Consider the following 21672-nt stretch of genomic DNA (forward strand, 5'->3'; position numbering starts at 1 on the left):
AGTGATATACCTGTTGTTGAGGGGGGTGGCCACAGGGGTACTCTGAACTTGCTGTTTAACCCCTTTCCCCTTCCTGACTATCACCCAGTTCCCTGTGTCCTGCACCTTGGGTGTAATTACCTCTCTATATGTCCTTTCAATCGCCCCCTCAGCCTCCCGAATCTTCTGGAGTTTATCCAGGTCCAGCTCCAACTCTTTAACACAGTTGCTAGAACCTGCAGCTGGATGGACTTCTCACAATTATAGTTGTCAGGGACACTGGAGGTCTTCCTGCCTTCCTACATCCTGCAAGAGGAGCATTCAACCATCCTGTCTGGCATCTCTACTGTCCTAGCTGAGCAGATATAAAGAAGATATCAATTAATCATTGATGCTGGCTTCATGCTTTCTGTATTTAAGTCATCAAGGTGTTAACGGAACCATATATGTTGGAAGAGGTTAGACAGTGTGTGGGCAGCAGGTACAATGGTCTCTTATCAATGGAACAGGCCATATCACTCACTGTGTCTGTGCCAATCATGCTGCCAATTTAAATTAATCCCATCTTCCTGCACATGGTCTATATCCTTCCATTCCCTCTGCCTGTCTGAATGCCTAAAAGGGTTGGTATCAGAATCAGGTATGTTATCACTGACAAATGTCGTAAAATTTGTTGTTTTGCAGCAACAGTACAGTGCAAGATGTAAAATAAGTATAAATTGCAGAACACAAATAAATAGTTCAAAAGAGGAAAAGTAAGGTAATGTACGTGGACCATTCAGGAATCTGGTAGCAGAGGAGAAGAAGCTGCTCCTAAAATGTGGAGTCTGGGTCTTCAGGCTCCTGTACCTCCTCCCTTATGGCAGTAAAGAGAAGAAGGCATGTCCCAAGTGATGAGAGTCCTTACTGATGGATGTCGCCTTGTCAGGGCACTGCCTTTTGAAGATTTTCTCGATGGTGGGGAGGGTTGTGCCCATGATGAAGCTGGCTGAGGCTGAAACTCTGCAGCTTCTTTCGATCCTGCACATTGGGACCTCCAGTCAGAATGCTCTCCACCAAACATCTGTAAAAATTTTCTATTCTTTGGTGACATACCAAATCTCCTCAACTCCTAATGAAGCAGTCCTGCTGGTGTGCCTTCTTCATGATTGCGTCAATGTGTTGCATGTTCTCCCAACTTCCCCCTTCTAAAGTCCACAATCAATTCCTTGCTTTGCTGACGTTGAGTGCAAAGTTGTTGTTATCTATCACATTCCTATTTGCCTCATGGTTTCCATCTGAAATTCTGCCAGTAACAGTGATGTCATCGACAAATTTATAGATGGCATTTGAGCAGTTTCTCAGCACACAGTCACAAGTGTAGAGAATGTAGGGCAGTGAGCTAAACATACATCCTTGGTGAGCACCTGTATTGATTACCAGCAAGAAGGAGATGGTATTATTAATCCGTACCGACTATGGTCACCTGATGAGGAAGCCAGGGATTCAGATGCAGAGGGAAGTACAGAGACCCTGGTTTTGAAGCTTGTGGTTAGTACTGAGGGGATGATGGTGTTGAACACCAGGCTATATTTGATAAACAGCAGCCTGATGTAGGTATTGTTGTTGTCAAAATTAATTACATCAAGCCTTGATGTATATTACAACAAGGCACAAAAGCAGCTGTATTTCATTAACAGTTTGAGGAGATTTGGCATGTCACCAAGGACTAGTACCGTGGAGAACATTCTAGCTGGTTGCATCACCATCTAGTCTGACGTGGCCACTGCACAGGATCGGAGAAAGCTGCAGGAAGTTGCAAACTCAACCAGCTCCAGCATGAGCACTAGCCTTTCCAGCATCGAGAACATCTTCAAAAGACAATGCCTCAGAAAGGTGGCATCCGTCATTAAGGACCCCTATCACCCAGGACGTGTCCTCTTCTCATCACTACCATCAAAGAGGAGATACAGGAGTGTGAAGACACACACTCAGCATTTTAGGAACAGCTTCTTCCCTCTGCCATTAGATTATATATACTGTATCTCTTATTGTACTTTATAGTGTTTTTATTATGTATTGCACTGTACTGGCGCAAAGCAACAAATTCCATGACGCATGCGAGTGATTTTGAATCAGATTCTGATTCTGTCCAGGTGCTCCAAACCCCAAGTGGAGAGCCATTGAGATTGCATCCGCTGCAGACCTGTTGTGGTGGTACTCAGAATACAGCAGGTCCAGGCCCTTGCTCAGGTAGGAGTTAATTTTAGCCCTGACCAACCTCCCAAGGCACTTCACAGTTAATGTGAGTGCTACCAGGCAATATTCACTGAGGCAGCTCAGCCTTCTCTTGTTGGGCGCTGGTAGGATTGATGCCCTTTTGAAGTAGGACGAAACCTCTGACTGCAGCTATGAAAGTTTGAAGATGTCCTTGAATGCTCCAGCCAGTGGGTCAGCTCAGGTTCTCAGTACCTGACAAGTAGCCTAGGCCTGATTCCTTGCAAGAATTCACCCTTTTGAAGGATGTTCCGACATTGGCCTCCAAGACAGAAATCGCTGGGTTGCCAGATGCTCTGGGGATTCACACAGGCTTAGTGTTGTTCTACCTTTCAAAGCATGCATTAAGAACATCAAGCTCATTGGGAAGTAAAATATCATTGTCATTTTTGCTGTTGGGTTTCACCTTATAGGAAATGGTATCATATCTGTTTCCACCATTACCCTTGACAGCATGTCCCAGGCACCTACCATTCTCTGTTTAAAAGAACTTTCCTGATAAGTCTTTAAACTTTTCCCCCTCTCAGCTTAAAGCTATGGCTTTAGTATTTGTCTTTTCTGCCTGGTGAAACAGACTGAATATCTGCCCAATGTATGCCTCTCATAATGTTACATACTGTACTTCTATTTGGTCATCACTCAGCTCTAGAGAAAAAATAATCCAAGTTTGTCCAAACTCTCCTTATAGCTAACACTTTCTAATCTAGGCAGCATTCTAGTGACTCTCTTCTGCATCCTCTCCAAACCTCCACGTCTTCCTGTAAAGGGTGACCAGACTGCACACAAATGTGGCCTGACCAAAGCTACAACATGTGCCCAACTTTTATGCTCCCTGGAAACCAGAAGAGTGGAACAAGCAAAACACAAAAGGATTTGTTTTAGTTAGAATATAACAGCAAAATTATTGAAAGGATTTACCCCTCTGAAGGTGTGTGTGTGCTCGGATCGTTGTTTCATTATACAGTTTGAGTAAAGCAGCCTGGGGGGAAGTATGGTGGTAATGTTACTTGGAACCCAGCGGTAGCAGAAATAAATACCCCAACAATCGTTTCTTTCCAAGTAGTCTTTCTGCTGATATTCCTCGTGACCTCATGTTTTTCTCTACACAGGTTAGATGTGCGACCATCACAAGGATAGCAATAACAATATCAGCTGGTCAGGAATGACCAGCCTACTGGACCCTCTCTGGACTGAGGTAACCAGGGTGGTTCTGAAAAATTATTGGCTCTCTATTTTCTACCTTGGCCGCAGTTTAAACCCCTTTCCTGCTTCAGTCAGAATTCCAGACTCCAATTCGTTCCTGGAGGTATCTATTTCTTTAAAATGATTTTGTCTTAACCTGTTGTAGGTTTCTCAACACACTGCAGGATCTGCTAAATCTGATATAGGAAAGAGGCTTTTAAATAAGCTTTACACTAAATTTGCAAAATTACTAGTCTTGGAAAAAAAACAGCGATATGTCCCCTCCACCTACACTGGTTTAAAAACATTTCTTCTTTATAACGTTCCGCTTAGTGATGCAATAATATCAGCGCCGGACTCCGGAGCAAAGGTTCTGGAGTTTGAATCCAAGTGGAGCTGAGCGTTGAGCTAGCAACTCGGCCTCGTAAAAACAAGAATAGCTTGCTACGGAAACACCGTCAAAAGACGGTGCCCGGATAACTCCACTGCCAAGTTAAGGGCTATTCTTCTTCTTCTTTATAACAGGGGCATGGATGCAATGGCTCCAGGTCAAGATAAATGTTGGGTAGTTATTATTGACCTTCACAGTGTTTCATAAAGTGCTATTGGTACCTTGTAAAAAATGGTGATTTCACTTAAGTTGTGCAACAATTCTAATACATGCCAGATTAATACTGAGATGTTGACAAAATAGTCTATAGAGTAACACCATCTCCACCAGGTTTCGGCATCAGCTCACACCATGGAAACGCATAGCTGCTGACCCATAACTGGCTTGATTTGTCGTTGACTTTACATTCTGCTCTCTACCCTGGCCAGTCACTTCATCTTCCTAATCATTTTTTGTGAATGAGTCACGTAAAAACTCTGAAACAAAATTCTTCATCCATATCCTACTGTTCTCTTATGTCTTAAGAACATTTGGCTGGAACCATTCAGTTTTCCTACAGCTGGAAATAAAACCGTACCCTCTGGTCATTCAGAATCAAAATTTACAGTATATGGATACAGGGAGAAAGCTTGCCCCAGCAACAGCGAATAAGGGCTCAATTCCCTAGCTTTGTAGAATACAGATTCAGGCGCAGAGTGCTCTAGTTACAAAGAAGATTGGAAATGCCGAAGCAATGGTCTACCAGGAAAGCCGAGATTATTAGTTGGAGAGAATAGTGGAAGAAATCTAAGTTTGAAATTGTTGTGATTCAACTGAATATAAAAGATTTCCAGTTTAAGTAAAATTTATTATTTAAATCCACATATGTTACCACTACCTTGAAATTTATTTTCTAGCAAGTATTTACTGGAAAATAAAGAAATACAATAACATTTACAGAAAAAACTAAACAAACTAAAATTGACAAATAACCAGTGCAAAAATAGACAAATTGTGCAAGTACAAAAAATACAGAGAACTTGAATTATAGAGCCTTAAAAGTGAGTCTACAGTTGTAGAATCAGTTCAGAGTTGTGGTGAATAAAGTTATCCACACCAGTTTGGGAGCCTGGTAGCTGTAGCGTAATAACTTCCTGAACCTAGTGGTGTGGGACCTAAGGTTCCTGTACCTCCTGTGCAATGGCGGCAGCAAGAGAGGCACGGTTCCTCGATAATGGATGCTGTTTTCCTGAGGCAACACTCCATGTCAATGTGCTCGATAATGGGTGGTGGGGGAAAGGCTTTTCCTGTGACGGACTGGGCTGGATCTGCCATTTTCTGTAGAGTTTTATATTCCTAAGCATTGGTGTTTCCATACCAAGACATGATGCAGTCAATTTCTGTACTACTGTGCATCCATAAGAGTTGGTCAAAGTTTCTGGTGACTTGCCACATCTAAGCAAACTTCTAAGAAAGTAGAGGCATTGTTGTGGCGCCTTTATGATGGCATTTATGTGCTGGTCCCAGGGCAGATATTCTGATATGAAAGTGTCAAAGAATTTAAAGCTACTGACATTCTCCAGCTCCGATCCCGAATGAGGACTGCCTCATGGACCACCAACTTCTTCCTCCTGTAGTTGATAATTAGCTCTTTGCTTTTGCTGGCATTGAGTGAGAGGTTGTTGTTGTGCACCATTCAACTAGATTTTCAATCTCTTTCCCATATGTTAATTAGTCACCACCTTTGATTTGGCCAACAACAGTGGTGTCGTCAGCATATTTAATTCTTGATTCCTGATATCTCCAAAGCTGAAGATTAGATGTGCAAAACAAAGTTAACTTCTCAGACCTTTCTTGATCTCTCTGATCTCTCAATCTCATCTCTGGAGACAGACTGTCTACTGATAACTTTTACAAACTAACTGACTCCCGCAGCTATCTTGATTATACCTCTTCTTTTCCTATCCTGTCACTTATAAAAATGCAATTGCCTTCTCTCAGTTTCTCTATTTCTGCCATACCTTTCTACTCCAGAACGTCTGAGTTTTCTCCTTCAAAAACAGGGTTTCCTTTCCTCTATCATTTCTCACCTGTATCTCCTCCATTTTCCAGACATCCACCCTCACCCTATTTTCCCACTGCCATAACAGGGTTAGAGTCCCCTTTGTTCTTACCTACCACTCCTTGAGCCTCCGCATCCAGCACACTGTATATTCCACCATCTTCAGTGGGATCCTACCACTAAGCACATCTTCCCCTCACCCTACTCTCCGCTTTCTACAAGGATCGCTCTCTACTTGATTCCTTTGTCCACTTGACCCACTACACTGATCTCCCTCCTGGCACTTATCCTTGCAAGTGGCAGATCCCTCTTACCCCTCTGTCACCTCCATTTAGGCCCCAAACAGTCCTTCCTAGTGAGGCCAACAGTCACCTATGAGTCTGTCAGGGTCATCTATGGTATCTCATGCTCTCAGTGCGGCCTCATCTACATCGATGAGACCCAATGGAAATTGGGGGAATGCTTCATCGAGCACCTTCACTCCATCCACCACAAAGGATGTCAGGAAATGTAGAGGAGGCTTGACCCAAAAGCAAAGCAGCAGAGAAAAATTAGTGGTGAATGATAAGTTTAATAATAGTCAACAAAATAATAAGCCACAAGACAAGAAAGAACATAAACTAAACACAACGGACAACAAGGAAAGCTTTTGGCAGGGAGAGTGAAAGTTAGGAGCGATTGGCTGAGGCCGGCTGGTTTGATGAATGAACAGGGACTGTGGATGAGAACAGGGGTTAACTAGGCTGCAGGTGATGTGTTTGGAATGAGTGGCAGCTGAAGCCCATTTGCTGGGTGCAGCTTGGGAGGTGTCAGCAGGAGCAGGCCTGACAGGAACCCCTCCCCCTTACAGCCAATCTCTGATGGCCCACGACGACCCAGATGGGTTCAGTGGAACTCCTCAATGAGCAATGTATCCGAGGTATAAGTGGATGGCAACCAATTACCTTCATCCAAGCTGTACCCTTCCCAGACAACCAAGTAGTGCACACCCCACCCATGACAATGTGAATCCAGCCACTGGTGAGCCATATACACTGGGCCATCTTCCTCCATTCTAGATTCTGGAGGTGCACACTCAGGTGAGATGAATTGGACCAGGTGCACTGAGACCAGACAGCAACGAACTGATGTCCATCTGCGATCATGGTGTGCGACCACAACCAGCATCACAAAGTCCACCATGCTCCTGGATGGTCAGAGAGGGTTGAGAAGTAGGCCCACTTGTGTGTCTCAGGGTGCACGTACGTGTGGTTGTCAGGTGTGTTGGCCAGAGCAGGCTGGTGCTCTAGGGCTAGCAATCTGGTTCTAAAGGTCCTAGATGATTGGGGTGAGGATTTGAGAGGATTGAATGATGGGCTGTGGGTCGTTCTGGTTTCAGCTGGGTCAAACTGTCATGACAGAGCGTCTGCCTTCATGTTCTTGGAACCAGATTGGTAGGAGGTGGTGATGTTAAATTGTTCAAAGAAGAGGGCCCAGCGAGTCTGATGCTGATGTTGCTGGGTCTGTTGTATGGATAAAAGGTTCTGTTGGTCAGTGTAGATCAGGAAGAGCTCGGTGTTTCCCCATCAGCCAATGTCCCCATCCTCCAAGGCCTATTTAATAGCAAGTAGCTCCCTGTCTCCTACAACATAATGATACCGTGTAGGATTGAACTTCCGTGGGAAGAAGGCATGTCTTCCTGTCCAGTTCTTGTGGGGAGAAAATGGTCCTGACGCCCACGTCAGATGTGTCCACCTCTACCACAAAAGGTCCAGAGTGGTTCAGATGGAGGAGAATGGAAGCTGTGGTGAAGCACCTCTTGAACTCCAGCAAAGTGTGGTCCATGGCAACAGACCAAGTTATCCATGAGTTAGGTGACTTGGTGAGAGAAGTGAGAAGAGTGGTAATTTGGCTGTAGTTTCTAATGAAATGGCAGTAGTTGAAGAAGCCCAATAAGCACTGTAGCTGTTTCAGGCTGTGAGGTCAGGGCCTCATGGTAATGCCTTCAGGTGAAAGAACATAACCAAGAAAGGAAGTGACTTGGGTGTGGAACTGGCATTTTTCTAACTTGCAGTACAGTTGGTTTTTGAGGAGATGCCAAAGGACTGAGTGAATGTGACAAACGTGGTCTTGCGAATCCTTGGAGAAAATGAGGATGTCATTGAGGTAGATAAACACATACTTGTGTAGCATGTCTTGGAGGATCTCATCAATGAAGACTTGTAAAATGGCTGGACTGTTGGAAAGTCACCGAACATGGTGGCCAGTGGGTCTTATGAACACCGTCTTCCACTCATCTTCTTGGCAGATGTGGATGAGATTATATGTACTCCATAGATCCAGTTTGGTGAAGATCTGGGTTCCATGGAGTGTTTCGAATGCTGTCCATCAAGGGGAGAAGGTAACAATTCTTAATGGTGATTTTAATGAGTCCACAGTACTCAATGCATGGACGATGACCCCCACCTTTCCTTTTGACAAAGAAGAATCCTACACTGGCTGGAGACTATGATGGCTCCACAGTAGCTGCACAAATGGTTTCTTCATGGACCCTCGAGCTCAAAGGATGTTGGGGGCGGGGGGAGACTGGTTAAGGAAGCTGTCCCTAGTTGCATGGGTCCTGTAACCGAAAATGGTTCTGGGAATGGAATTAGGGGTCTGACTAATGATCTGGAGGATTGTTCCATAAGATGTTTGTCAATATGAAGAGCGAGAGCGCTGAGGCTTTAATGTCAGCATCTACCGGGTACTCAGCTCATCTTTCAAGTGCTCAGAGGGTACGTAATGATAATAGGTCAGCAGCACTCCTGCATTCCAGGTGCACTCTGCCGCGAGGGCTCTGAATTCCATGGTGTAATCCAGTCCAAAAAGTGAGCCTTGATGCAGGTGAAGTATCAAATCCGCTGCTTCCCTTCCACTTCTCGAGTGTTCAAAACCCCAGTGCATCTCAGCGATGAAATTCGTATACTTGTTGCAAGTGGTGGCCTTGTTTTCCCAGTGAAGGGGGAGATGAGTAAGGTGATCCTGGCCCAGTCCGTAGAATACAGAGATGGCTGGAGCTCGAAATGTAAGACACGCTGGGACAGGAAGTTGAGGCATCGGGTTGGAAATCCATCAAAGCACTCGGACACAGAATGAGGAAATTGACTGGTATGGAGTTGCTGCACTGAAACGGAGAGTTGAATGAGAGTGGTGTACAAGTGGTTAATGGTTTCCTGCTGTTTCTGGATCTTGTGCTCGTGTAAGTGGATGACTTCTTTTAAGTGAAAATACTCTGCTAGGTCATTCATTCTGTCACGGGATGTAGAGGAGGCTTGACTGAAAATCAGAGACAATTTTGTGGTGAATGATAATTTTAATAATAGACTGCAACATATAAAGCCAGGGGGGGCCACAAAACAAGAGAACAGAAACTAAACACGAGACAACGAGTGAAAGCTAGGAGCGACTGGTTGAGGCCAGCTGGTTTGATGAGTGACCAAGAATTGTGGATGAGAACTGGAGTTACATAGGCTGCAGGTGATGAGTCTGGAATGAGTCAGCAGGTGAATCCCATAAGCTGGATGGAGACTGGGAGGTGCTGGATTAACACTGATTTCTTGAGCTTCTTCTGATTTCTTCAGCTATCTCTCTCTTTTCCTCACCTGCCCATCACCTCCATCTGGAGCCCCTCCTTCCCTTTCTCCCATGGTCCTCTCCTGTCAGATTCCTTCTCCTTCAGCCCTTTACCTCTTCCAGCTTTCACTTCCCAGCTTCTCATTTCATCATCCTCCCCCATCCACCACCCTCCCCTCATCTAGTTTCACCTATCACCTGCCAGATTGGACTCTTCTCTTCCCTACACCTTACTATTTTGGCTTCTTCCCCCTTCCAGTGCTGATGAAGGTTCTTGGCCTGAAACATCAACTCTCCATAGACATGGCCCTACTTGCTGAGTTCCTCCAGCATTGTGTGTGTGTGTGTTGCTTCTGTTCAAAAGATTGCATCTAACCAATGCTGGTTGGTAACAACATTGCATGAGGGAAGGATATCAAGATCAAGGAATATGAGGTAAGGGAGAAGAGTAAGTAAATGATTTTTTGTGTAGTCAAATAGCTTTAGAAGCTATTTTGAAAAGGGGACCGCTATGAGCTGATAACTGACAAAAAGAAGTAGAGTGTGGATGAGACTTTTAGCTCAGCAGGTTACTGTGATATGTAGCACTCTGCCTGTCTGCCTGAACGATGGCGGAAACAGATTCTCCAGGAAATTTCATAAGGGAATTGGATAATACCTGAAGTAAGAGAAGTTCAGGAAGAATAGGACACTTGATGGTTCTTCGATGAAGATGGGTTTGGCTGCTTTTCTCCCTACCAGTCATTCTCCTAAGCTTTTACCTTTCCTCCTACAATCTTATCTCCAGCAATACCCATCTCCAAATATACTTGTCAAGTTGGAATCTCTCCAGTCAGGTAAGTGTCCTGAAATATGCCAAATTAAAATCACCAGTGGTGTGTATGTGTGACTGACAATGCAGCCCACTATCAGGATGGGCACACAAAATCTTCCATTATTATACTTCTCTCTCAATAACAGCAGGGCCTTTGCCCACATCTCTTGGATGTTTCTCTCTATCAAATATTCTACACATTAATCACAGCCAGTGGGATGAGATACAGAGCAATAGAAGTGTGGTGCAGTTAAAACAGAAAGCAACAAATACTGGACTGAAAGTGTTGTATTTGAATGCATGCAGCATAAGAAATAAAATAGATGAACTTGAAATTCAGCTGCAGATTGGCAAGTATGATGTTGTGGCCATCTCTGAAACTTGGCTAAAGGATGGCTGCCATTGGGAGTTGAATATCCAAGGATATACGGTGTATTGGAAAGATAGGTTAGTAGGTAGAGGGGGTGGTGTAGCCCTGTGTATAAGAAATAATATTAAATCATTAGAAAGGAATGACATAGGATCAGAAGGTGCAGAGCCTCTATGGGTTGAGTTAAGAAATGGCAAGGGTAAAAGGACCCTAATGGCAGTTGTATACAGGCCTCCAAACAGCAGCCAAGATGTGGATTACAAATACAACAGGAGATAGAAAAGGCATGACAGAAAGGCAATGTCATGATAATCGTTGAGGATTTTAACATGAAAGTGGATTGCGAAAACCAGGTCAGTAATGGACCTCAGGAGAGAGAATTTGTAGAATGTCTAAGGGATGGCTTTTTAGTACAGCTTGTTGTTGAGCCCACTAGGGGATTGGCTGTGCTGGATTGGGTGTTTTGCAATGATCCAGAGGTGATAAGAGAGCTTAAGGTTAAGGAACCGTTGGGGAACAGTGATCACAATATGATCAGGTTCACTTTGAAATTTGAGAAAGAGAAACTAAAATCCAATGTGTTGGTATTCTAGTGGAACAAAGGAAATTACAATGACATGAAAGAGGAACTGGCCAAGGCTGACTGGAAAGGGACACGGTCAGGAAGGATAGCAGAGCAGCAATGGCTGGAGTTTCTGTGAAAAATGAGGGAAGTGCAAGGCAGATATATTCCAAATAAGAACAAATATTTGAATGGAAGAAGGACACTACCATGGCTGATAAGTGAAGTCAGAACCAAAGTAAAAGCAAAAGAGAGGGCATACAATGATGACAAAGCTAGTGGGAAGATAGGGGATTGGGAAGCTTTTAAAAACTTGCAGAAGGAAACTAAGAAGGTCATTAGGAAGGAAAAGTTGAATTATGAAATGAAGCTGGCAACTAATATCAAAGAAGATACTGAAAGCTTTTTTAAGTATATAAAGGGTAAAAGAGAGTTGAGGGTAGATATAGGACCAATAGAAAATGATGCTGGAGATATTGTAATGAGAGACGCAGAGATGGCAGAGGAACTGAATGTGTATTTTGTATCAGCCTTCAGAGTGGAAGACATCTGCAGTATACCGGACATTCAAGAGTGTCAGGGTAGTGAAGTATGTGCAGTGAAAATTACAACTGAGAAGGTGCTCAGGAAGCTTAATGGTCTGAGGGTGGATAAATCTCCTGGACTTGATGGACTGCACCCTTGGGTTCTGGAGGAAGTAGCTAGAGAGATTGTGGAGGCATTAACAATGATCTTTCAAGAATCAATAGATTCTGGCATTGTACCGGATGACTGGAAAACTGCAAATGTTACTCTGCTATTTAAGAAGGGTGGGAGGCAGCAAAAGGGAAACTATAGACCTGTTAGCCTGACATCAGTGGTTGGGAAGTTGTTGGAATCGATTGTAAGGGATGAGATTACGGAATACCTGGAGACACATAACAAGATAGGCCAAAGCCAGCATGATTTTCTGAAAGGAAAATCCTGTCTGACTAAATTACTGCAATTTTTTGAGGAAATTACAAAGGAGATGCAGTAGATATCGTGCACTTGTATTTTCAGAAGGCCTTTGACAAGGTGCTGCACATGAAGCTGTTCAGTAAGATAACAGCCCATGGAATTACAGGGGAGTTACTAGCATGGGTAGAGCATTGGCTGATCGATAGAAAACAGAGAGTAGGAATAAAGGGATTCTATTCTAGCTGGCTGCCGGTTACCAGTTGAGTTCCACAGGAGTCAGTGTGGAATCGCTGCTTTTTATGATGTATGTCAATAATTTGGACTATGGGATTAATGGATTTGTGGCTAAATTTGCTGATGATACAAAGGTAGGTGGAGGAGCGGGTTGTGTTGAGGAAACAGAGAGCCTGCAGAGAGACTTAGATAGTTTAGGGGATTTGGCAAAGAAGTGACAAATGAAATGGTGGAAGAAATAAACGGGCAGACTATTATTTAGATGGGGAAAGAATTCAAAATGCAGAGATACAAAAGGACTTGGGAGTCTTTGTGCAGAATACCCTAAAGGTTAACCTCCAGGTTGAGTCAGTGGTGAAGAAGGTGAATGCAATGTTTCTAGAGGTATAGAATATAAGAGTAGGCATGTGATGCTGAGACTCTATAAGGCACTCGTGAGACCACACTTGGAGTATTGTGTGCAGTATAGTCTAGGTCATTCATCTTGAGTGCCGCTGGTACCATGTAACCCAGTAATATCTGTCGCATGGTCGGGTGGTCGGTGACAAAACCAGTTCCCCCACCAGGCTTGCCTGGTGAGGAGGGTGACTAGACACCCTGCAGGACAAAAAACAAGACCTGTCAAAGGGCGGATGAACCCTCTCGTAGGGTCAACGGCCTTCTAGCAAACACGTGCCGTGAAGCACAGAAAGGGCATCCCTTGCATTGAAGCTTGGTCTGGCCACTCATTGCAACAGAACTTCCCCCAGCCGTCTTGGACCCCACCATGCCACTGGATCCGGGAGAGGATGTCGAGGGGGTGGGTCTGGACCTGAGCAACCCCCTACTCACCTAAAATCCATTCATGCACACGCTGTTCCTTTCAAACTGAAAGGAACCATCATCATCCTATGGGATGGATAGCCAGAGAGAGAGCGATTGTGTGCAGTTTTGGGTTCCTTATTTTAGAAGAGATATACTGACATTGGAGAGGGTTCAGAGAAGATTTACAAGAATGATTCCAGGAATGAAAGGGTTACTGTATGAGGAACGTCTGGCAGCTCTTGGGCTGTATTGCCTGGAGTTCAGGAGAATGAGGGGGATCTCATAGAAACATTCCAAATGTTAAAAGGTCTGAACAGATTAGATATGACAAAGTTATTTCCCATGGTAGGGGAGTCTAGGACAAGGGGGCACGACTTCAGGATTGAAGGTTGTCCATTTAGAACAGAGATGCGGAGAAATTACTTTAGTCAGAGGGTGGTAAATCTGTGGAATTTATTGTCGCAAGCGGTTGTGGAGGCAAGTCATTGGATGCATTTCAGGCAGAGATAGATAGGTTCTTGATTAGCCAGGGTGTTAAGGGGTATGGGGAGAAGGCAGGGGAGTGGGGATGACTGGAAGAATTGGATCAGCCAATGATTGAATGGCCGAGCAGACTCGATGGGCCGAATGGCCTACTTCTGCTCCTATATCTTCTGGTCTTATTATCTATGCAGTGATGCTTGAGAGCCGTGTCACAGTTAACCCACCACATTAAGCTCTAACGTGAAGCACAGATTACCACATTTCTACAGCACCTAATTCAAAACAGGTTGGAACACTAGAGGTTAATAAAACTTAACCATGAGCCACAAAGGGAGAGTTCAAGGACCAAAAGCTGAGTAAAAGCTTGTTGTGTTCATGGATTCATGGACTGTTCAGCTATCCGATGGCACAGAGGAAGAAGCCGCTCCTGCAACACTGGATGTGGGTCTTCAGGTTCCTTCTTCCCTGGCGGCTTAACATAAAGATGGCAAGTTCTGGATGATGAGGGTCTTTAATGTTCACAGATGGAGAAGCACAGAAATTTTAACGGCACTCAACACAAATGCTTGTTGGGTATTTTTGGGGACCTCGTTGGAATATGAGAAGTAGAGTAGGTTGGGTGGTTTGCAGTTGCCAGAGACCACTGTGGGAACATTGGTAGAGTCTTTACAATTAAACTGCACAGGAAGCTACAGCAATGTCTTGAGGATGTTGTTGGATCTACATGTCTGCTTACATTGTGTTAGTAGTTGCTACCAGGCTATCTACTGTGTAAAGGTCTGCTGCATTAAGTAAACAGTTAAGGATGAGGGGTAAAAAGACAGCATGGGCAGATTAAAGGACAGGACACTGTGAACAATTAATTGGGTCCATACAGCTACCAGGCCTGTGCCACATCCAATAGGGTTATGGCTAAACCTCCATCTCTTCAATTTCTTATCCCCATCTCTCCATTCTCACAAACCTCGTCCTTGAATATAATCAATAACTGAACAACTGCAATACTCCAAACAACCTTCTTTGTAAAGAAATTTCTCCTGATCAGGCTCTGCCCCCAGTTATAAGATCCCGCAGCCTGAGCAAACATAATTCCCACAAAATTGTGTTTATTAAATGGGATCATTGCTCATTCTTCTGAGGGTAAAGTAATTCCCCTCCACCCAGTAATCAGTCCAATGAATACTGGTCCCAGTCACGTACATCCTTAAGGCAAAAACCCAAAGGTGGTTACTCCCAAGCCCTGTACAACTGCAGTCAAAAATCCTCATCTTTGGACAGCGCTATGTGTAGTGCAGTATTTCTCTTTCTGACTGCTTGTTGTATCTGAACACTTGCTTTCTATGTCTTACCAGCATTTTTATAACGTGTATTCAAAAATCTGTTTCTGTATAACAGTCCCACATTTCCCACATTATACTTCTCTTAACTTTATTCCTAAACCTGTCCACATCCTTTTGCAAGCTCTCCATATCCACTTTATAGTTAACTATTTCATCTACCCCATAATCAATGAACTTGGAGACATTATTCTCTACATTTTCAACTAAGTTATTTGTTGGTCCTAATGGTGCTTGTGGATAATGGTCTGGAAATCAGAAAAAGACCCTATCAAATCTGTTTTCTGTCCTTTATGTTATTACATTAACCTTAGCCATCTTACCATTTACTTTATCTAATAACTTTTTGTGCAGTACCCAGTCTGTTAGGAGTTCATTTTAAAAAAATGCAAGCTAACTTTAAATAATGCAGCCATCTGGATCTAACCTTGTGCATCACCACTGTGCTCCTTGTACAACCTGTGCAGTGGATTTGTAAAACCAAACATAAAGCTGCTACAATGATCTGTGGATGCTGTAACCCACCCACATCTAAACTTATTTCAGGACACCTTAATGGAAGTTCAGTTCTGTTGTTTTAAAACAATAAATTATGAGTGGAGGTAGATGTTTTATGACATTTGCAGGACTGTGTTCCAGAGCCAACATAAATAATTTTGTTCAAGCTAGTTTGTTGTCAGGAGGATTTGCCCATAATCTGAGATGTCTCCAAATTCCCCCAAAATGGGAATGTTCAAAATCTGTCAGTCAGGAAGTAAGTTTACAAGACTCAACTGGGAAAGCAGTAAGAAACCCTCAGGCAGCAGGTACCGGTCATCAATAGAACCCCCCCAGACCAATATAACCTCTAGCCTTTCACGTGGTAAGGAGCCAGCTTTGTCTGCGCCATGATTGGATCTTTCTATGGACATTTCTATGGTCAGCTGATTCATCTCAAGTAAAAGACTGAATACTTGTCCATTTACAGAGATCTGTCCCAGTGGTTTCCCAGAAACCTGGCAGAGGACTGCTGTTACATTCCGCAGTGATGGATCTGCCCCAGCCGTTCATTTTCTGGATATTATGTTTCACTTACTAACAGAGCACCAAGCCATTGTTTGTTTCAAATCTTGTGGTGCTCTCTCCTTGGGACCCTGTCAACAACCTTTTTCCCTAATGGTTATACAAAGTTTGGTCTGTCTGTACCCATCCATCAGAACAGCAAGGTCACTTGCCCAACCCTTGAGGAACTTGACTGGGGAAGGGCTTACAGTAGCCAAACACTGAGTTCTACAATTCCTTTTGCTTTCCTCATTCATCTCAGATCCACCGACACCCCTTGGCTCCACATATAGAAAACCTACTTGATCCCTGCCTACCTCCTTGCACCAATACACTTAAGAAATGTCATGGGGTTCTCCTGAATGACACTCGCCAAGGATACTTGAGGTCCCCTTTTGCCCTCTTAATTTATTTCTGAATCAGTTCACATCATCTAACTTTGAATATTGTGAGAAAAGTTCAAATTAGAATTTATCAGAGTACACACAAATCACCAAATACAACGGTGAGATTCTGTGGGCATGCTTAGCAAATCTTCAAACAGTAACTGTAAAGCGGTTCAAAGGACAACAAATCTGTGCAAATATAAATATAAACAAATAGCAATGAATAACGAGCATATAGTAACAAGTCCTTAAAGTGAGACACTCAGCTGTGGGAACACCAGAAGTAGAGTGAGTGTAGTTATTCCCTTTTGTTCAAGAGTCTGATGGTTCTGGGGTAGTAACTGTTCTTTGACCTGGCGGTGTGAGTCCTGAGGTACTTGTACCTTCTACCTGATGGCAGCAGCGAGGAAATAGCATGGCCTGGGTGGTGAGGATCTTTGATGATGGACGCTGCTTTTCTATGGCAACATTTCATGTAGGTGTGTTCAATGGTTGGGAGGGTTTTACCCATGATGTACTGGGCTGTATCCATCATTTTTTGTAGGATTTTCTGCTCAAAGGCATTGGTGTTCCCATACCAGGCCATAGTGCAGCCAATCAGCACACCTTCCACCACATATATATAGAAGTTTGCCAAGGTTTTTGATGACATGCTGAACCTCTGCAATCTCCTGAGGAAGTAGAGGTGCTGTCATGCTTTCTTTGCAATTAATATCATCATTCCCATAATGATACCTCTGTACCTCCCTCTGAAGTTGGATCCTTGACTTCCTAACCAGGAGACCTGTGTGGATTGGTGATAATACCTCTTCCTTGCTGACGATCAACACTGACACACCTCAGGAGTGTATGCTGTACCCTCTCTTTCCCCATGACTGTGTGGCTAGGGACAGCTCAAATGCCATTTATAAATTTGCTGACAATACAACCGTTGTTGGTAGAATCTCAGATGGAGATGAGAGGACATACCGGAGTGAGATACACCAGATAGCTGAGTGGTGTCACAGCAACAATCTTGCACTCAATGTCAGTAAGATGAAAGAGCTAATTGTGGAATTCAGGAAGGGTAAGACAAGGGAACATTAGCCAATCCTCATAGAGGGATCAGAAGTGGAGAGAGTGAGCAATTTCAATCAAGTTCCTGGGTGTCAAGATCTCTGCAGATCTAACCTAGTCCCAAAATATCGATGCATAAAGAAGGCAAGACAGCAACTATGCTTCATTAGGAGTTTGAAGATATTTGGTTTGTCAACAAAAACAGTTGAAAACGTCTATAGATGCACCGTGGAGAGCATTCTGACAGGCTGCATCACTGTCTGGTATGGAGGGGGGCGGGGTGGTGTGGCTACTGCACAGGACCAAAAGAAACTACAGAAAGTTGTAAAATTAGACAGCTCCATCTTGGGTACTAGCCTCCCTAGTACCCAAGGCAGCTTCAAGGAGCAGTGCCTCAGAAAGATGACGTCCTTTATTAAGGACCCCCAATGCCAGGGCATGCCCTCTTGTTACCATGAGGAAGGAGGTGCAGAAGCCTGAAGGTACACATACAGTGATTCAGCAATAGTTTCTTCCCCTCTGCCATCTGATTCCTAAATGGGCATTGAACCCATGAACACTACCTCACTTTTTACATACAGTGGCATGCAAAACCATCCAAAAAGTTCTATTCAAAAAGTTCAAAGGAATATCTAAACAAACCTGATGCATTTTAGAAACAAGTACTGTGACTGATGAAGTTAAAATAGAACTTTTTGGCCACAATGAGCAAAGGTATGTTTGGAGAAAAAAGGGTGCAGAATTTCATGAAAAGATCACCTCTCCAACTGTTAAGCACGGGGGTGGATTGATCATATTTGGGCTTGTGTTGCAGCCAGTGCCACGGGGGACATTTACTGGTAGAGGGAAGAATGAATTCAATTAAATACCAGCAAATTCTAGAAGCAAACATCACACCGTCTTTAAAAAAAATCTGAAGATGAAAAGAGGATAGCTCCTACAACAGGATAATGATCCTAAACACACCTCAAAATCCTCAATGGACTACCTCAAGAGGTGCAAGCTGAAGGTTTTGCCATGGCCCTCACAGTCCCCGACCTAAATATCATTGAAAATCTGTGGATAGACCTCAAAAGAGCAGTGCAATGCAAGATGGCCCAAGAATCTCACAGAACTAGAAGTCTTTTGCAAGGAAGAATGGGCGAAAATCCCCCAAACAAGAACTGAAAGACTCCCAGCTGGCTACAAAAAGTGTTTACAAGCTGTGATACTTGCCAAAGGGGGTGTTACTAAGTACTGACCATGCAGGGTGCCCAAACTTTTGCTTCAGGCCCTTTTCCTTTTTTGTTATTTTGAAACTGTAAAAGATGGAAATAAAAAAGAAATCTTGCTTAAAATGTTAAAGAAATGTGTCATCTTTAACTTTATGCCTTTTGGAAATCAGGTTATCTTTTACTCACTTAGCTATTCACAGTAACAGAAATTTTGACCGGATTGCCCAAACTTTTGCATGCCAGTGTATATATTATTTCAGTTTTGCATTATTTTTAATCTATTCTATATATATATATATATATATATATATTATTCACTGCAATTATCATGTATTGCATTGAACTGCTGCTATTAACAAAGTTCACGACACATAACGGTGATAATAAACCTGATTCTGATTGTAATTCAATTATCTTTATATGATGGGCCCGGAACAGTTCCTCTGAGATAGTGACTCCCAGGAATTTAAGTTACTGACCCTCTCCACTTCTGACCCTCCAATGGTTACTGGCTCACGGACCTCTAGTTTCCTTCCCTTTCCCGAAGTTGACAATCAGTGTCTTGATCAATGTGTTGATCCACTTGTGACTTTATTCAGGTCTGTAATGCAGTGTAGCCATCTGGGCACTTACACGAATGTTTGTGGGTGCAACTCTTTGTACACTCAGTGGCCATTTTGTAGGTACACCTGTTACACCTGCTCATTAATGCAAATGTCTAATCAGCCAATTATGTGGCAGCATCTCAATGTATAAAATCATGCAGACATGGTCAAGAGGTTGAGTTGTTGTTCAGACCAAACATCAGAATTGAGAAGAAATGTGATCTAAGTGACTTTGACCATGGAATAATTTTTGGCGCCAGAAGAGGTGGTTTGAATATCTCAGAAACTGCTGATCTCCTGGGATTTTCGCACGTAACAGTCTCTAGATTTTACAGAGAACGGTACGAAAACGAAAACAAAAATCCAGTGAGCTGTAGTTCTGTGGGCGAAAGCAAAAAAGGAAGGTACCTAATAAAGGGGTCACTAAGTATATATGTCGGTGTGTGTGTAGCTTTATCTGTGTTCACTACTGAATGCGTATGAACCGCTGTGCTCGTGCCCATCACTGCCTGTGGCAGCGTGTAGCATGCAGGGCTAAAATGTTCACGGGTTTGGAGAGGTGTGGCTGGGGCGCGGATGCATCCCGGTCTCTGTTGCAGAACAATGCATTATAGCCTTTTCTGTGCTTTCATGATAAATTGCTGCTACCTGATGTCAGTGTGATTGAGCTCAGGAAGTTAAAGATCGTTCGGCTCTCCCGTCAGCGCCGCAGGGCGCGGGACAGTAAAACTGAGCAGAGTTCCCACCGAGCTCTCACATGAGCGTGAGGATCCCCTCAGCCAGAGCTCCCCAGTGATCCTCTGGGCAGAACTCGTTGTTGTGGGACCTTTCTGTGGACCGTCTGCCCACTGCTTGGTGCGCGCCAGGAGACTGGAACGGCGGTATCGGTCCTCTCCGTGCCCTCGGTCTCGCTCACTGAGTACTCGCTGTTGACATGGAAACTTCTATTGGGAATCCAACAGAGATTAATGCAGACCACATTTAAAAGATTATCTGTAAATCACACGGTAAAACTTGCTCCGAGGGGCTTGGAATCAGTTTTGTTTCATGTTTCTGAAGCCAGTTTCGCTCACGGACACCGCACGCAGCGAACAGGAGCCCCATTCAGCCGAGACTGCGTGCTCTACACTCACCGGGCAGCGAGAATTCCCACACAGGGACGCTTCATTCTGAACCGGGCGCCCTCAGGCGTTGCTCTTGGTTCAAATACGCCGTGCGAGGCTGGGCCCGGCCGCTTTGATTGGTGTATGTGTGTAACCCAATCTCTATATATTCCGACTCACCGGCGCAGGTAGGGAGCACTCCCCACCGTGGGTTAACACTAACCTCGCAGTCAAGAGCCACACGTTAAATTACCTTGAACAGTTGCCAAAGCACTGCTGACAAAAGACCCTTGTTAGCCCCATCTGAGGGTATTTGTTCCTGACCTGTGCGGGATTTATTGAGTTCAAGCCCGTGATATAAATATTTCAGCCACATTGTGAAACATTCCGAACGCAGCTCCCAACGGTTAGCCGCGAAGATGAAAAACAGACGGTGCCGAATTATTTAATGTATATTGGGCTGATTGTAAACTTAGCAATCATCTCCATACATCAGGAACTATAAAGAAACACCCAGCGGTTAAATAAAATTGCGATGGGCAGCGATTCACTAAGTGCATTTGAACCAAGCAAAAATAATCTGGAAGACTGGTAAAGGATCTTTTGCAATAAATAACGTCAGTAGAACTATTTCACTGCACGGTTCACGGCTGCAGTTTAAGTATAACACTTCTGCCTGCGAGTTTCACTGAGGTAGTTTATTTGCAACTTTCACATTCGCTGTAAGTTTCACTGCTACTTCTCTCAAACTTTGCATTTCAATGCAGGAGGTTCTGCTGCATGTTTACAAGTGCGGCAGTTTCATTCAGAAGTCTCACATCGATATTCCATAAGCGTGCTCAAGTTGAATTATCTCTCTCCTAGTCTGTGTGGAGATTCCGCGGGCCTCTGTTATTAACGCTCGCTCCATCGGACTGGGACACGAATTCCCGGGATACAGGTAGGATGCGGATAAACCTTAAAACCAACCAATGCACTGACTGGAGATCTCGAGGGGCTTTGGAGCAGCGGTGGAGTGTTTGTGTATGTGTGTCTGTCTGACTGTGTCTCGATGGGGGTGGGGTCGCTGGATCCTTACAGAGGGGGGGACACGTGTCCAGTAGGGTGTCGAAGTCTGCAGTAATGGGGCTGTAGGTGGATCTATTTAATGTTTACTCTGTTACCGCGTTCAGCTCAGTGCACTAGGCGGGAGGCTGCGGAGCGCACGGGTCGCGCTGATGGTGGAGAGCCTGGTGCCTGGAAGAGCAGGATGAGCAGTTTGTAGTCACTGTGATGACTTGC

At 44.0% G+C, this 21672-nt stretch overlaps 1 protein-coding gene across 2 annotated transcripts in view; it reads left to right on the forward strand.

Annotated features, from left to right (window-relative positions):
- bmper (BMP binding endothelial regulator) overlaps positions 1-21672 on the forward strand; it is a 67333-nt gene that overhangs the window by 5359 nt on the left and 40302 nt on the right. The window contains exon 2 of one of the 2 annotated variants that reach the window (XM_072260681.1): positions 3345-3430. In XM_072260681.1, coding sequence (XP_072116782.1) covers positions 3350-3430 — 81 coding nt within the window. In that variant the 5' untranslated portion in view covers positions 3345-3349. Of the gene's footprint in view, positions 1-3344; positions 3431-21672 lie in introns of those variants that run through there. The other variant, XM_072260691.1, reaches the window with a different exon arrangement.

This window comes from Mobula birostris, chromosome 1 (assembly GCF_030028105.1).
Source record: "Mobula birostris isolate sMobBir1 chromosome 1, sMobBir1.hap1, whole genome shotgun sequence".
In the NCBI taxonomy this organism is placed as follows: Eukaryota; Metazoa; Chordata; class Chondrichthyes; order Myliobatiformes; family Myliobatidae; genus Mobula; species Mobula birostris.